Source organism: Stylophora pistillata, chromosome 7 (genome assembly GCF_964205215.1).
Source record: "Stylophora pistillata chromosome 7, jaStyPist1.2, whole genome shotgun sequence".
Taxonomy (NCBI): domain Eukaryota; kingdom Metazoa; phylum Cnidaria; class Anthozoa; order Scleractinia; family Pocilloporidae; genus Stylophora; species Stylophora pistillata.
In genome coordinates, this window is record NC_142525.1 from 24,830,584 (window position 1) to 24,847,411 (window position 16,828).

The 16,828-nt window shown below is 38.8% G+C and overlaps 1 protein-coding gene across 3 annotated transcripts in view; it reads left to right on the forward strand.

The window, feature by feature from the left end:
• Positions 1-15,633, forward strand: part of LOC111341391 (multidrug resistance-associated protein 1-like) — a 31,165-nt gene extending 15,532 nt beyond the window's left edge. For all 3 annotated transcript variants that reach the window (XM_088728264.1, XM_088728262.1, XM_088728263.1), the window contains 7 exons: positions 1,278-1,424; positions 2,069-2,227; positions 2,615-2,781; positions 3,520-3,714; positions 3,963-4,408; positions 9,253-9,346; positions 15,212-15,633. In XM_088728264.1, coding sequence (XP_088584390.1) covers positions 1,278-1,424; positions 2,069-2,227; positions 2,615-2,781; positions 3,520-3,714; positions 3,963-4,074 — 780 coding nt within the window. In that variant the 3' untranslated portion in view covers positions 4,075-4,408; positions 9,253-9,346; positions 15,212-15,633. The remainder of the gene's footprint in view (positions 1-1,277; positions 1,425-2,068; positions 2,228-2,614; positions 2,782-3,519; positions 3,715-3,962; positions 4,409-9,252; positions 9,347-15,211) is intronic.
• The last annotated feature ends 1,195 nt before the right edge of the window (positions 15,634-16,828 follow it).

The following is a 16,828-nucleotide window of genomic DNA, read 5'->3' on the forward strand; positions in this document are numbered from 1 at the left end:
TGTTATCAGAATTTTCTTTGCAAACGACCTTCGTACTACAAAAGATTTTCTCACTAGCGCAAGACAAGGATATACATTTGCCAGATGAACCTTGAAAAAAGTTCCAGATCCCTCTCAGTTTCATTCTTCTCTACTTCTGGATATTTTAAGGCGAAGTAGTATTTAAATTTGCCACTTCTGTGATCAAGATATTAAATTATGCATGTATATCATTTAAGAATAAATATTAGCGAGAAAAACACACAACGTTTCGATGACTCTATGTCATCATTCTCAAGTGAGAAGAGAATAAAAATGAATAGCTAATTTATACCGTACGAAGGTGACAAACGTAAAAAGTTAAAAATTTTTCAAAATTTGAATAAATAATTGCGCGTGTTGAGTTCATAAATGTAAACTATTAAATAAATAGTTTCGCGAGTATGGAATCCGATTGTTTGTTCAAAGAGGGCTTCATCTTCTTTATGAAAAGCATTTCATGAACTAAACAGTCCAGTTTCCCGGTGTACTTTTTAAGTACGTTGAAATGTTTGGTCAGGTCGCCGATGGTTTGTAGGCCGTGGTTGTTCTTTAGATGTTTGCCGATGGCCGAATTACGGTGCTCATTAATACGTTGATGTAAATGCCGGCTGGTGTACCCGACGTACTCTGCATCACACAGATCACATTTATAATTATATACAACACATTGTTGGCTAACTATAGGAGGTTTAGGCTCACGTACTCTGAGATCTGCACAGATGTTGCGACTCTTGAACACGGGATGAAGGGTGTGATCGATTTTGTTGCTTAGATCTGATAATTGCCTTTTCACTGCGTCAGCTGACTTTTGATCTTTAAAAGGCAAAACCACTCGGTGAACAGCATTTTCGTTCATGGATAATTGAGCTTGCACTCCAGGGTTTTCCAACCTAACTGAGGTGACAAAGTGAGAGATGGTGGAATTGATGAGGTGGTCGGGATACTTGAGGTTGGTAAACATCATCTTTGAACAAACAATCAGATTCCATACGCGCGAAACTATTTATTTAATAGTTTACATTTATGAACTCAACACGCGCAATTATTTATTTAAATTTTGAAAAATTTTTAACTTTTTACGTTTGTCACCTTCGTACGGGAAAAATTAGCTCTTCATTTTTATTCTCTTCTCACTTGAGAATGATGACATGGAGTCATCGAAACGTTGTATGTTTTTCTCGCTAATATTTATTCTTAAATGTCTGACAAAATCTAATGTCATTCGAATGTATACCATTCAATTCATTAATTTCTAGGCGGAGAGAGTCATTCCTGATAGCCGGCCGTCTCGTGATTGGCCACAACAAGGAGTAGTTCTATTTGATAACTTCCAGTTGCGATACAGAGAAGGACTTCCATTAGTTCTGAAAAAGATAAGCTCTATAATCAAGCCAGCTGAAAAGGTATTGTTGTATTTTCTATTTGCCTTACATAGAGAAGATATTGTCTGGTTTAATGACGAGGGGAGCAGAGATGACACAGTTATGAGAACGCTCGCCACCCACCGATGTGGCCTGGGATCGATTCCCATACCTGACGCCACATGTGGGTTGAGTTTTTTGTTGGTTCTCGTCGTTGCTTCGGTTTTTTCTTGGTCTTTTGATATTCTTCCTCAGATTCCAAATTCGACCTGGAAGCAGTGGACAAGAAGATCTATCTCGTGAAATGTATACTGTTAAATCTCTCTATTTTATCATTATTATTATAATTATTACTATTATTATAAGTTATTACCGTTGTAAATCTTAGCAATACTTACCTGAATTAGTAGTTTAAAACAAGTTTCCTTTAACGGCTTAAGTCAAAAGGAGACTCGGTGTTTCACTTTTGAGAACAGTGAAACTCCAACGTTCCTTAAAGACATTTTGAAATGCAATCAGCTATGAAACATACTGTGTGAAAAATCTCACGCACCTTGAACTGTGCAAGTGATATTAACTTGTTATTGCTACCATTATTATTATTATTATTATTATTATTATTATTATTATTATTATCATTTTTGCAATCACGATTGATATAACACTGCTGGTTTAACTCTTGACAGATTGGCATTGTGGGTCGAACAGGAGCTGGGAAATCTTCCTTGGCCTTAGCTTTGTTTCGTATCCTTGAAAGATCAGGTGGTAAAATTGTCATCGATGGTGTTGATATTGCCACCATTGGACTCAGAGATCTTCGCTCACGGCTTACCATTATTCCACAGGTAAAACATGGAAGGTTTTTGACGCAAACAAATAAGGGAGGTTTACAGTGACAGTACGCGAAGAAAATGTTCTCGATGCACTTGTTAGCTGCTTTTTGGGAAGAAAGCGCTCTTCAGAGACAATAGTGAGCACCTTTAGCCACAAATTCCTTGTAATTAAGGGCTCTCACATCAGTTTTCAGGATCTTTAAGGAAATTTATGTGTATTACTACTTCAACACCTTAAACGATTGACTTCAGTAGCGAAGCTCCCTCACACAGGAAAACTATTGATACTCGGGCAGAAGGGAAGGAAGTTGCACCTTGTTAAATTTTTTAAATGAAATCATAAATAACCTATTTTCTTTTTTTTTTTTTTATTCCGTTCCTATTGACTTTTACCTACAGGAGCCCGTGCTGTTCTCTGGAACTCTTCGCCTAAACTTGGATCCGTTCAATGAACATGAGGATGAAGAGCTTTGGAGAGTACTGGAAGTGAGTCATTTGAAAAGATTTGTGATGAGTCTGGGTGGAGGATTTCAGCACATTATAGCAGAAGGAGGCGAAAATCTCAGGTAGGAAAGAGGATAGACTGACAATAAATACGTTGAAATGTTTAATGATACAAGATACAAAAATGTATTTTCAACATGAAACACGGTCCGTTTTACGACTTAATGTACTTGTCTCACAATCCGTTTCAAGTGTGGTTGGTTTTGCAAACTAAGAGATACGTTTCCTGTATGCGGTGTGTATTAAAATTATGCGGCTCAGAGAAGTTCAGAAGAAAATTATAGAATCGCGTCGTGGCTCTCCAGGAAATGTCAATCCCCCGTCCAGAAGCCCTGCAAATCAAGAGGCTCATGGGAATTTATTTGAAGTTCTTGGGGTACGGGGTAAAGAGTAAAGACCACAACCCAAAATAAATATCATTTCAGGCTTGAAAGGTATCTAAACTAATTTAAATTTTATTTAAGTCAGGGTTTTAGTGATTTTCTCATTGTTTTTCGCTTATACAAAGTTTTAGTTTTTTTCATGTTATGAGCGTCTAATCTTTTATTTCTAATCGTAATTAATTTTTCTTGCGCTCTCTTTGCTATATGACTATTGAAACTTTTGATCTAGCTTAAAATGTAACCCTTATAATACTAAAGCTCATATGATTTTATAACCAAAGAGCAATAGATAGCATAGCCTTAACGATTGAAAAGTTTAAGGACATTTAAGAACAGTTTCGGGCGGATGGTTTACTATGGCCAACGACTTCCAAGTGATTCGTGTAACCGCTATGGAACATTTAAAATTAATTGCAGTGTTGGCCAGCGGCAACTGGTTTGTTTAGCGCGTGCACTTCTCCGTAAAAGTAAGATCCTGGTTTTGGACGAAGCAACGGCTGCGGTGGACCTGGAAACTGATGAACTCATCCAACAAACGATTCGACGGGAGTTCGCCGACAGTACAGTGTTCACCATCGCCCACAGGCTTAACACCATTATGGACTATGACAGGTAGAACTCTTTCTTCCGGACTTCGTACAAACTTCAGTGAAAAGTTTAACTAAACCGTTGATCTCCAATAGCTCAACGTAGCAAAAAAGTAAATAGTATTCCTTAAGCACGCGAGCTGTCAAGCTTCGATTGTAAACAGCAGGTCCTTACCTCCTGGTGCTCTTTCGCTACAAAATAATCTAAAAGGCAAGTTAATGACACAATACCTTACATGCTAAAGTGACAGAACTATATTTCTCCTTTCACAGGGTTATGGTTCTTGAAGACGGTTCCATCGTAGAATTTGACGCACCCAACAAACTTCTTGAACGAAGAGGACACTTCTACAACATGACTCGTGACGCAAGACTTACAAAGTGATCTACAGTCGAACCTGTTTTTAACGGTCACCAACGTGAATGGCGGAATGACCGCAAAAAATAGGTTGGCTGGTGAACACAGGTTCCACAGAACAGGGATGTTTTAAATACGATTGAAGTCTCCATTTTATTCTATATCTGACCACTTAATATGCAGAAAATCGCTCAAGAACAATACTAACATTGATTTCGGCAGATTAAGACGGATTAAATTTTACTGAAAAGATTATTCTTAGTTGTATTTGAGTGGTTCCGCTTTAAGTGACCGTTCAATGCAGGTGAAGGATATACAGAAAGGCCGTTGGAACTCAGTAAAAGATGACCCTTATATACAGGTGAGAATTTCAGTGATTAATGGTTAAATATTTCGGGACTTTGAAAACTCACCGCTTGATACAGGGTGACCACTTAATACAGGTTGGACTGTAAAATACATTTTTTAACTAGACCTTACACTCTTCGTGTCACGAAAGTTTCGTTCGTCATCGAGTTGCAAGCAATATTTACTTAATTACACGTGCGAAAGACATTTACATTCCAGAGCATTGATTTCGAACCTTTGATTGACATTTACACCTCGTGATTAATTATCGTTGTCTAGCTTAGAAAAAACTTTGTAAATAGATTTTTTATTGTCTGATTAAACGAATAGAACGAACAACGAGTTTCTTCTTATACGATATACTGGCGCCCAACGTGGGCGGGATTCCTACATGCTAACGATGAGCGAGAAGGTCCTTCGATTGCGCGCGTAGCGCGCTGAAAACAGAGGCGTTGTAACCAAACTTATAGGACAAGTCGAAACGATCTTAAAAGAGAGTCCGGAAGAGTTGGATGCAAAAACAAGGGACCGACTACGAAGAATCGACTCGATGTTAAGCGAAAAGTTGACATTGTTAAACACGCTCAACGATCAAATAATAGCCGTATGCAAGGTGGAAGAAATTGAGAAAGAAATAGAAGAGACAGAAACATTAACAATGCACATCATGGACACGAAAGCGGGCATTTCAACGAGGACAACGTCTCCTGTAACGAAAGTCGTTCCTGGTAAAATTATCAAACCTCCAGCACAAGTTCATACAAATGTAGAGCTGCCAGAACATCCTACAGCGTCTTCAGGATTTACCAATCAAGGAATACAACCCTTTACGAATCCCTTCAGCTCGCATCAGCCTACCTTGAAAGCGAAATTGCCGAAGTTTTTCTTACCCAAATTCTGCGTTTCGATAACTAGCTGGATCAGTTTCTGGGGTGCTTACAATTCTGCGGTTCACAACAATGCAATGTTATCTAAAGTCGACAAATTCAATTACTTAAATTCCCTTTTGGAAGGAGAAGCGAAGCGATCTATTCAAGGCGTTACTTTGTCAGAGTCAAATTACGATTCAGCGGTGGAAATTCTTCATGAGCGCTCCGGGAAACCCCAGCAAATGATATCTGCTCATATGGATGAAATCGTAAAATTACCACCGAGCACAGGTGATCGACCATCTTCGCTCCGTTTCGTTTACGAGAAACTAAGTGTTCATGTGAGAGGACTGAAGTCTCTCGGTGTCACAGCTGAACAATATGGTAGTTTGCTAATCCCTATTGTTATGTCGAGGCTTCCTGACGACGTTCGATTACAGATTACACGAAACGCCTAAGAAGAAATCTGGAAAATCGAGGATTTACTTGAAACGATTAAGAATGAAATGAGAGCTCGAGAGGCGAACGAAGGAATTCTAGTTACGTCCGATTCTATGAAAAAGCCGCCGCTATCAAACCGTCCACCGTTCAAGCCAAAGGAAAAGGCTACGTCTTCAACATTCCTGTCCAATCAAGGCCTTCAAGGTGGCGAAAAATTTACTATTCGTTGTGCATACTGCGAAGCATTTCACCACTCCGCATCATGTCCAAAGGTAATCGACCCCGCAAAACGGAAAGAGGTTCTACAATGAAAGCACCGATGACTTATCTGTCTTAGAGTTGGGCATCGTAGCAGCGAGTGCCAGACGACCAAAACATTTCGCCATTGTAACAAACGTCACCATCAAACCATCTGCGAAAAAGGCGCACCGAATCAACAACTTAGCACTACTTCTATCGCAAACGACAAATCCGAGAATTCCCAAGTCACCCCGACAGCAGCTTTACGAAAGGTGAAAACGGGGAACAGTGCTTCTATAAACCGCGACAGCTGTGGCCACCAATGAGGATGGCACCAAAATGACACGAGGGAGAATTCTCTTTGATAGTGGTAGTCATCGTTCTTATGTCACCAATAAATTAAGTCACGATTAAATCCTAAGTCCTACAAAACCGAGATGTTGAACTTAAACACTTTCGGTGAGCAGAAATACCGAAAGCAGAGCTGCGAATTAGTGAAAGTTCGTCTCAGCAAACCTGGGCTTAATGAAGAAGTAGAAATCTCCGCGTTAACTTTTCCTGTTATTTGTTCCTCTTTACAAAGCAAGGTGCATATCAGAAAGTTTCCGCAACTCGAGACCCGGGAGTTAGCCGACGAAATTTCAACGATGGAAATAATGATTCGATAGACATACTTATCGGGTCTGGCCATTACTGGAACATTGTGTATGGAGAAAAGATTCGATGCGAATCTGGCCCTATTGCGATTAGCAGCAAGCTCGAATGGCTTTTGTGCGGTCCAGGTGGAGAGTCGGTTGGTAACGCCTCTGTCTCTAATCTCGTTATTACAGAAGTGTTGGCTGATTTTACACGATTTTACATTCGCTTTTACACGAAGGAACACGACCAGCTGGTGAACACTTTGAAGCATTTCTGGGAAGCCGAATCGACTGGAATTAAACCGGAACAAGTTAAAGAATCGATGGGAATTTCTTTAATCAAGGATCTGAGTTAAGATGGAAAACGTTATGTCGTCTGTCTCCCCTAGAAGGAAGAGAGAGAGGTAATACCAAGTGAATACCAACTGAGCCGCAATCATTTGAATTCATTGCATTACAAGCTAAGACGAGATCAAGAGTTACTAAACGAATACGATAAGATCATCGTAGAACAGCTACAACCGGGGATCATCGAAGAAGTAAGGGCCGAAACTGACAACAAATTTAGCGAAACCGTGCATTATTTACCCCATAACGCAGTTTTTCGCCGAGATAGAGTTCGAGTAGCCTACAATGGTTCTGCAAAGTCGCCTGGAAACAAGTACTCTTGAAACGGTTGCTTAGAAGTTGGACCAAACCTCATTCTGCAATTATTTGATGTTCTCGTGAAGTTCAGGTCCGACCCAATTGCCCTAACTGGTGATATCGAGAAAGCCTTCCTCGTAGTCTAAATGAACGAAGCAAGCAAGGACATGCTGCGGTTCCTGTGGTTCAAAAACCTGTGCGAAATTACCTCCGACGTCATCCAGCTTCGATTCTGCCGGTTGGTCTTTGGTCTAAGACCTTCACCTGCGATACTTGGTTGCACCATTCGTCATCACTTGGATTCTTGCGAGAGATTAGACCCTGAGCTAGCCTACGTAATCAATTTGCTGAGAGAGCGCTTGTATGTGGATGATTTTCGGGGAGGAGCGGATTCAATAGAGAAAGCCCAAGAAATCTCCAAGAATTCGAAATACATCGTGTGACATTCGAAAGACATTCGAAAGACATGATCAATTCATCAGAGAAATCTCGGGAAACATTTACATCGAAGTCAGCCAATTTTACACAAGACGACGAGTCCTACGCGAAGTCAATGGTTGGTCCAGCCGATAATAAATATGGCAAGTTCGTGAAAGTCCTTGGTGTCAATTGGAATACCAAAGCCGTCGAATTTCTCTTCAACTTCACCGAGTTAGTCAAGTTTGCTAACACAATGCCCGTCACGAAAAGGTCACTACTGAAGATTAGTGCAAAGGTTTTCGACCCGCTGGGTTTTCCTAGCCCTTTCGAATACAGCTAAAGTGCATGTTCCAGGAGCTTTGCACGGAAAAAATCGACTGGGACCAAGCGCTACACGGAAACTGGCTATCGAAGTGGACATCGTTCCTGTCCGAACGAACTGGAACCGTCTAACAAAATCAGAATCCCGAGATGTTATTTCATCACGACTTCAAAACCCAATTCTGTCTAGCTACATGGCTTCAGCGACGCGTCAAAACAAGCCTACACAGCAGTTGTCTATCTTCGGTCATGTTACGACGATGGACGTGTTGCTGTCCATTTGTTGTGTTCCAAGACAAGAGTAGCCCCAGTCAAACAGCAATCAGTTCCTCGCCTCGAGTCGTTGGGAGCCTGCACTCTCGCGAGAGTAATGAACACTGTTCAGAACTCTCTGCGCGAGGAAATCAGGAAATTTTACTGGACCGACTCTAAAACTGTCTGAGGCGTGAGTAGTCCAATGGTCAGTGCGCTGGACTCTGGGTCAGACGGCCCGAGTTCAAGTCCTGACTGGGGCTTGACTTTGTGTCCTTAAGCAAGACGCTTCACTCACATTGTTTCGTCTTCTCGGATAGGACGTAAAGCCGGAGGTCTCGTCTCCTGCACCTATCAATTAGTTAATTTAGGCAGGGGGCGTTAAAGAACCCACATCACGAAATTACTGTGATGTGGTCTAGTCTATTTACTGGGACTCATTGTTACGCGTGACCGCGTACGTAATGCGTTTATTTATTTATTTATTTATTTATTTAATCGCTTTCACCATACTTGCAATACTAAAAGGACTAAAATATACTTATGAACAAGCCACAGAAGAGAATGGAGGACATACGTGCGGGACATACAACAGAGCGAGGCTCCAAATTAAGTGTGCCCATACGAGAAATACACAAATACTAACTGTGTAAACAATAGACAGTGTAAAAAGTATATAAAAATAATAAGTAAATAAAAGAATAAAGAAAAAAAGAAAAAACAACAAAAAGATAGGAATAAATCCCTCATGCAGCCGATAGAAAGTCCTAATAGCAGCAGTTACCAACTAATAGAAGATCACGTGACCTACTGCATTTGCAGCAGATCGACTTCCAGGTGTTGAAGTTAGTGACGTCATAGTTGTGCGAAAAGCAGCTGAATAGCGTTGGAGTACGTGAGATTTTTAACAAATGGTAAACACCTCAGCGTACACCATTGAGTTATGGATGCACGCGGGAGGTTGCTAAGGACGAAAGAAGCGTAAGAGTCGCTCGAGGCGATAGTCACAAATTTACATATTCTCTTTGTAGAAAAGAGACTGCGTACCATGCAAGGCGCAAAAATGAAAATGTCAGAAAAGGGGTCGCTGGTATGGCTGCTTCGATCTGTCACCGAATCCATCAGGTATGCAAGAAGTTTTACAAATGTTTAGTGATACTGGTTTGCTGTTAATTGCATGCATTCTATAGTGATCAGTGCCTATGTAACGGAGTATAAAAATCTCTTAAAAGGGGCTTCTCCTGAACTCAATACTTTGACAGATGAGACTCATTCAGAAGTTGAAGATCTTTAACAAGACCTTTAAAAAATGTACTGAGAATAAACAGTATTTGTCCTTTACCTAAGAAAACTCTTCTACTAACTATGATTTATCAAGGCTCTGTGTTCTGTATAAATAGACGTACTAATATTTGGCATTGTTTTCTTCCGTTCCATGTAGCATGTAGAATTTTAACGCATCTTTAAAGTTTTTATAGGCATTCCGCATAAGAATATTTCGAATAAGTTCAACTTAACGAAGTATTGTTGATTGAAGCAGCACGTCTCAGAGCCGAATAATCTGTGCGCAGAAAACTACCTAACCGAGTTAAAGAAATCAAACGTGATTATAACTGAACAAAATGTCTGCCATAGAAAATGGTTTTCTGTATTTAACACTAAATCAACAGTCTGAAGTCGAACGCTCTTTTCCCATTTAGCATGTCCCTCGAAGACGATTCTATCGCTCGCAATTTGGTACATGTTGTATGAGAGGTGAATGGTTAGCAATGTTTCGTTTTCCTTAAAACCATAAAGTTCTTAAGGCATCTTAAAGTAGTTATTATCCACGGCTCGCTAGAGAATCAAACTCATTGAAGCAAGAAGGAAAGTTTTTCTTAGTTTTCTGAATGTTTAAGAGCGGTTTTCGTCAAAGCCAACCAAGCTTTTCTGAGAGGATCATCGCGTAGGGTTACTGAGAATTCTAAATAGTGTGTGGTGCTGTACAATTTTTGTTAGGAGTTATGTCCTCAACAAAGAAAACCATTCTTAGTTGACGCTTCTTAATATAGATTATACTGAAACAGGCATATTGTTGCCGTCAAAGCCAATTATCTTCTCAGGACGATGATTACGGAACATAAATTATAAATGATTTTTGGTGCAGAACATTTTTTCTTAAAGTTATTTCCGCAATAGTGCAAATCAACCCGATTCTTCCCACTTCGTAGTTAGTATGACACAATATTATCCAACTACACCTAGACGAGTACAAATAACGCCATAGACGAGTACAAATATCACGCGGTATTTGTACTCGTCTATTGTAGCGTACCGGTTAAACAAGTTTTCTCGCATCGCGCAAGCGAAGAATTGGATTGTAGTTACGAAACAAAAACTAAATGGCGGACAATTTGAATCAGATTTCCGAGGGCGAAGAGTCAGAATGGCTGGCAAATATAGATCCAACTTCATTAGATGAATCGAACGAAGAAAAACAGCTTGACGACCAGAAAATTTCTTCATTTAATGAAGAAAATAGAAACAGCAACACAACAACGCGCCAGTTCCGTTCCGCTTCGCGTACTTCTGTCACGCACTCCCAGTAAATAAATATCCGCGAAATTCGCCCACACTGAAATAACAGTTTGGCGTGTTGTATAATAAATAACTTATTAGACGTTTTGTTGTGTAGTATCGCTGAGTATTTTTACTCGTTATTTGTATTTTGACTCGCCCTACGGGCTCGTCAAAATACGGCACAACTCGTAAAAATACTCAGCGATACTACTCAACAAAACGTCTAAGAAGATATATATATATGGATATGACTGGTGATACAATTTGCATATGATTGTTTTTAACCTATTCAATCTGTGACGTATGAAGCTAAAAAGGTCTATCGGTCAGGGTCCACTTCTTTAAAGTTAACATTTTTTAACCATCTCGCTTAGCGTAATTTTTCTGTTGATTAGAATGTTTCCAGCGTTGAAATAAATGAAATATTCTCCACGCCGTGAATCATCGAGCAGTTGAAATGTTTTTGTACAACTAAAAAGAAGGAGAAACCTGCTGCCCTTCGGCAATTAACTTCACTCATTAATTTGAGCGCTCAAATACTTCGAAAACAGTCATACATCATGAAATAATGGAAGAAAATCACTGCACTTAATCCACACCGGAAAGCGAGAGCTACTGAGAGCTACTGATTTTTATACATTTAGTTGACAGCTTGTCTTTAATTTTGATGGCTACAAACTTTCAGTTTTGCAGCGAGAAAGAGATAAATATTGTGACAGCAAATGTTTCCAGACCTTTCTTCCATTCGTTCCATTGCAAAAATGTTTTGCCAACCCACTTCGTAGAAAAGTGAATCTTTTGGTTTTATTTTTTTTTATTGCGAGAGATACCTCTATTGCGAATTCGGATGGTCTTTATACAATTGAATCCTTCTCAGAAACCACCATAGAATCTGGTAGTCACAACAATTACCGAAAGTTTAAGTTCTGCCATAATCAGTTCAGTAGTTCTTATCAATATTTTCACTCGCTGTTCAACAACCAAAATTAAATCAACGTCCACGAACAAATGTAAAAAAGTCGAGAGGTTTTTGTTGGCGGCAGTATTTTTTACTAGCATGGGGAGTTAGGTGTTCAAAAAGCTTGCAAAGTCTGTCCATGAATCTCTCAGAAGGCGAAGCTATCTTGTAGAGAACACAAATTCTAAACAATAACACAAACATTCTGCGGCTGGACTATTTTATGGCATAAAAGCAAAAGAATAAGCTGTATCACAAGCAGTGTATGCATAACAATATGTTTGAAAAGGAACCTCGATAACATTTTTTTATGACAAGGTTGCAGAAAAACAAAGTTATCCTAGCACAAATTATCAAGGTGTAAGTTGAGCTATTTTCAATTCAACACAAGACTTTTTATTATTCATGCAATTATCGGATGCAGAAAAACACACTCATCTCATAGGCGTTATCGATGTACTTGTAATTTCTACGCGTGTACTAGTATTTTCTTTGTAATTTCTACATATGTTGCAGGTTTTTTAGCCTCTATAACACATAACTTGAGCTAGGAAAGGATTACTTGTTATTAATATTTATTACTACTTATTGATATTTATTTATTGAAATTTGGATTTTATAACGAACTTCATCAGTCGCCAAACAAATTACGATTCAAAATCGATTAATAGATATGTAGTCCAGTAAAATAATTTCAATGAAGACAAAAATATTTAATACTTGCAGCTAGCTTGTGACTTCTTCCTTGTTGATTATTGTTTTGTTCCTTTTTGCTTGTGGCTTTTTTGCAGGTTTCTTGTTGCTCATTAGTGTTACTTGTTGATTATCGTAGTGTTCCATGTTGCTCGTGGCTTTTTGCATGTTTCTTGTTTGTTGAAATGGTCCTTGCTACTTGTTCCCTGTTGCAGTACTCCTAACTCTTTGGACTTATAGCTTGTTGCAGTTTTGCTTGCTAAAAATGTTCTTTGTAACAGTGTTGTTTGTTGCTTCTTGTAGTGTTGCTTATTGCAGTGTTCCTTATTGCTTGTGGCTTTATGCATGTACTTTATTGTCGTTTGTTGTGGTGTTCCTTGCTCCTTGTTGCCTGTTGCAGTATTCCATGTGACCTGACGCTTGTCGCTGTCTTGCGTGTTTGCTGTGACTTCTTTCTTGTTGCGGTGTTGCTTGTTGTAGTGTTGCTTGCGGTTGCAGTATTGCTTTTTGTAACGTTCCCTCTTGCTTATTGCTTGTTGCAGTTCTACTTGTTGCTGCTTTCTGATTGCTACATATTGCTTGCTGCTTGCTGCTTGCTGCTTGCTATTTGTTGCCTGTTGCAGTACTCCTAAGTTGTGACTTATAGCTTGTTGCAGTTTTGCTTGTTAAAATGTTTCTTTCTAACAGTGTTCTTTGGTGCTTGTTGTAGTGTTGCTTATTGCAGTGTTCCTTGTTGCTTGTGGCTTTATGCATGTTTCTCGTCATTTGTTGCAGTATTCCTGGCTACTTGTTGCCTGTTGCAGTACTCCTTGTGACATGATGCTTGTTACTGTCTTGCGTGTTTGCTGTGACTTGTTTCTTGTTCCGGTGTTGCTTGTTACTTGTTGTAGTGTTGCTTGTGGCAGTGTTGCTTTTTGTAATGTTCTCTCTTGTTTATTGCTTGTTGGTTCTACTTGTTGCTACTTTCTGCTTGCTACATGTTGCTTGCCGCTTGCTGCTTGTTGCTTGTTGCTCGTTGCTTGCTGCCTGTTGCTCGTTGCTTGCCTCTTGTTGCTTGCTGCTTGCTTCTTGCTGCTTGCGTTGCTTATGGCTTATAGATCGTTGGTTGTTTTCTGCAAATTGATTGCTATTTCTTCTAGGTTTCAATTGCTACTGCAAGGCCCCATTGACATCATCGGTACACTGCACTGAATATTTATCTGAAAAGTGATCATTTGCGCACCAGATTACAATGTTCATTTCATCGTTTAAGCAGCTTTCTGACAAGTTTTTGGTACCATTTTTGTGGTCAACTGAGAGTGAATAGACTTCAAGTGGATGAAGCAATTATTTTATGGCCTATATGCTATTCCATGATCAATTTAAGCTAAATAAGAAATAAATCTGCTAATATTTGTAAATCTGCTGCCTGGATTATTATAGGTTTTACTTAAATCGCATAAGTTGGGCATAACGAGCAATTCATAACAAAAACGTTAAGTTAGTACACATTTAACCATAAAACGTAAATGGCATTGTTAAAGTGGTTTGAACTTTTGCTTGCGCTTACGGATTAAAATTGTCTGATTACTTCATCTTATAATTCAGCTGCTGTTACATACACTGTGTGATACTTTAAGGTCCCTAATAGATGTTCATAGGGTACTGTTGATACTGAACTGTTGAAGTGAAGTTGAGCTATATTTGGAGTTACTATTAATTAGGAAGAGAGATATCATGAACTGATGTAGTTCAAATATTTACATGCAACAGCTTAATTATTATAATATTAAACACACTTTTAGAAAATATAATCCATTTTATCAATTTATTTTTGCAAGCTGAATTTTAAAGTAACGAATAAATGGTGAACCGGAATTAAATATTAATAACAAGCTGCTTTTTTAGAAAGGCTAATCATAATAAAATAATGCGAACTGAAAGATCCACTAGCTTTACCGAGATAAGAGATTCAACTGATGTCATGATCTTCAATCAGCCTTAATCGATCCGCGATAGTAAGAACATAAGCTGCTCTCAGATTTCCCTGACTAACTAATTAGGTATTTTACTAAGGCCTCTTTTACCTTGCAATTGGACTTCGTCTTGTTCTACAGGAAGGCGTCTGGCCTCTATCCTGTTGTAATTTTGAAACGTAGCTCCATAGACCCAAATCAGCCAAGCCAACAAAAAAGGCAATAAAAACCAGACTAAAGCCACGAGCCAAAAGTCCATTTTTCTTCTCTCGGATTAAATTAGTATAAAAGTTCCTGGGCTAACTTTGCTGTAAAAGCTTCCCAATGCTGTGTAAGCTCAGTCAAGAGATTTTCCGACAGGGCTGGGGTGAGGAGGGGTTTGGAAGTTTCAACTTTAAGTTCTTTCTTTAATACTCAACAAAACGGGTACGATTTAATAGAGAATAGTGAATAACTGGCGTCAAAGAAACCCCCTAATTTTGGTTAAAAAACTAACATAGAGGGAGAAAAGCCGGCAGGTGAACACACACAAACAAAAACGTCCCCCCCCTCCCCTAGCTCGAGGTCTGGATCCACCTCTGCAAATAACCGACTAATCTGTGGTTCTATATAACTGTTTAAATATATTTAGCGAGGTTTTGAGTAAACTTTTAATGAATTGCTTTATCGTTTATTGCAGCTTTTAATGATTCAACGTAAATTAGCGTACCAAGACTAACTTTGGAGCAAGCATGACTGCTTATATTTGTGCTCTCTATTTGAAAGGAAGGAAACTTGGTTATTTCTTACCAAACTGATCTCCTTTTATTTCTCATTTCCTTTCAGGCAAGGAGAAATAGGTCATAAAATGTAGACAGAGGTGCAAACGAAGATGAAAACGTGGTTAATTCACCAGAAGTAACTAGGACAACTAGTGGGAAACATTTATTTCTCTTCATGATCAGTATTATCATTATCATGTTTTTTTTTCTTTTGATTTTTTTTATGCCTAATTCATAATGGCAACCTGAAAGGAAGACCATCCAGCAGCTATTAAATAAATATAGAATCAAATATCATTCAATAATCATTTGATGTCTCCAATTTGATCTGTGGCAACTCCGGAGCCATATATATCAGATTTCCTGTAGAAATATCTTAAAACTTGTAGTTTGTGAATAGGTGCATTGGATTGGAATACTAAAGTAAGAACTTCTCGGTGTCTTGTCCAGATTACCCTACCCCTAAACCCTGGTGGTAAATAAAAACATTAGTGAAGTACATTTGATGAAATTGATTTCACTTGAGAAAGCCGCGAGATTACAGACTACTAAAGTTAAGGGTTCCACGTGTGAATAAAGAATGAAAGAAAGAGACGTAGAATAATACATGGATATGCGTGTATATGAATTTTATCTTCGAGCGTTGATAGCATCTATCGCCAATGAGAGTGAAATGAACGAGCGAGACATATAAACAACACGATTGGATGAATTCGTACCCACAAACAGACTGGGTATTTTCTATTTCAGAGCTGTTTCAGAGCTCGGAAAACTGAGATTATCGGCTACTTGCAAACTCAGCTCCCATGGAAGCTGTATCAATTGAAATATATAATGTTATCATTCCAACAGAAGTTTTTCTTAGTAATGTTATTAAACTAAAAAATAAAGCTCAACGTGAAAAGTGAAACCTCTATGTTATCAAATTCAGTTACCATGATACTTTTACAGTGCACGGTAACGATATCATGACTTCAAAACAGCAGTTATGATTATAGTATTTCGTGGATTTACATATAGTTGACAAAGAATAAAAAAAATGGCCGCCCGTGGTCGTGGACTTTCTCGTCAAACGAATAAACGGGAGTGACTTTCCAAAGAAAATGCGGTATTCCGTCGGTGGGAGAATACAAGATGATTGGATGGTTTTATCAACTGATCTAATAAGATAAACTGACCACTGCACAGAGATTCTGAAGCTGACGTTTCTAGCTTTATTCCTTTGTCAGAGCAAAGAGCTTTGACAAAGGGCTAACACTCGCAGCGTCAGCCTTGCCACATAAAAACGCAGCTATTTGTTTCCTCTTCCAGAAAGTTTAATTCAACCTCAGAGACATTCATAAACTAAGGAAAAAATCTAGAAAACTAAAACCGCCATCGTAATAATCATGGTTACCATGACGATACTGCTACGGTACGTCTACATGTCCGTAATGAAGTTATGATGTTTTCGAAACAGCCAAATTCCCGTACTTATCAATATACGCACATCGAATAATTATAATATTTTTTTCTTCAATCATTTTCCTTCTCTTGAGCACAACAATAGCTTTGCGCGTTATTTTCAAATCATGAACATTTCTTGCCCTGCTATGCCTTCAAACAACATGAAATACTTTAACTAACTTTTGAGTACTCTGACAACGCCGGTAGGACAGATGGAAAATTATTTACGTTTCTA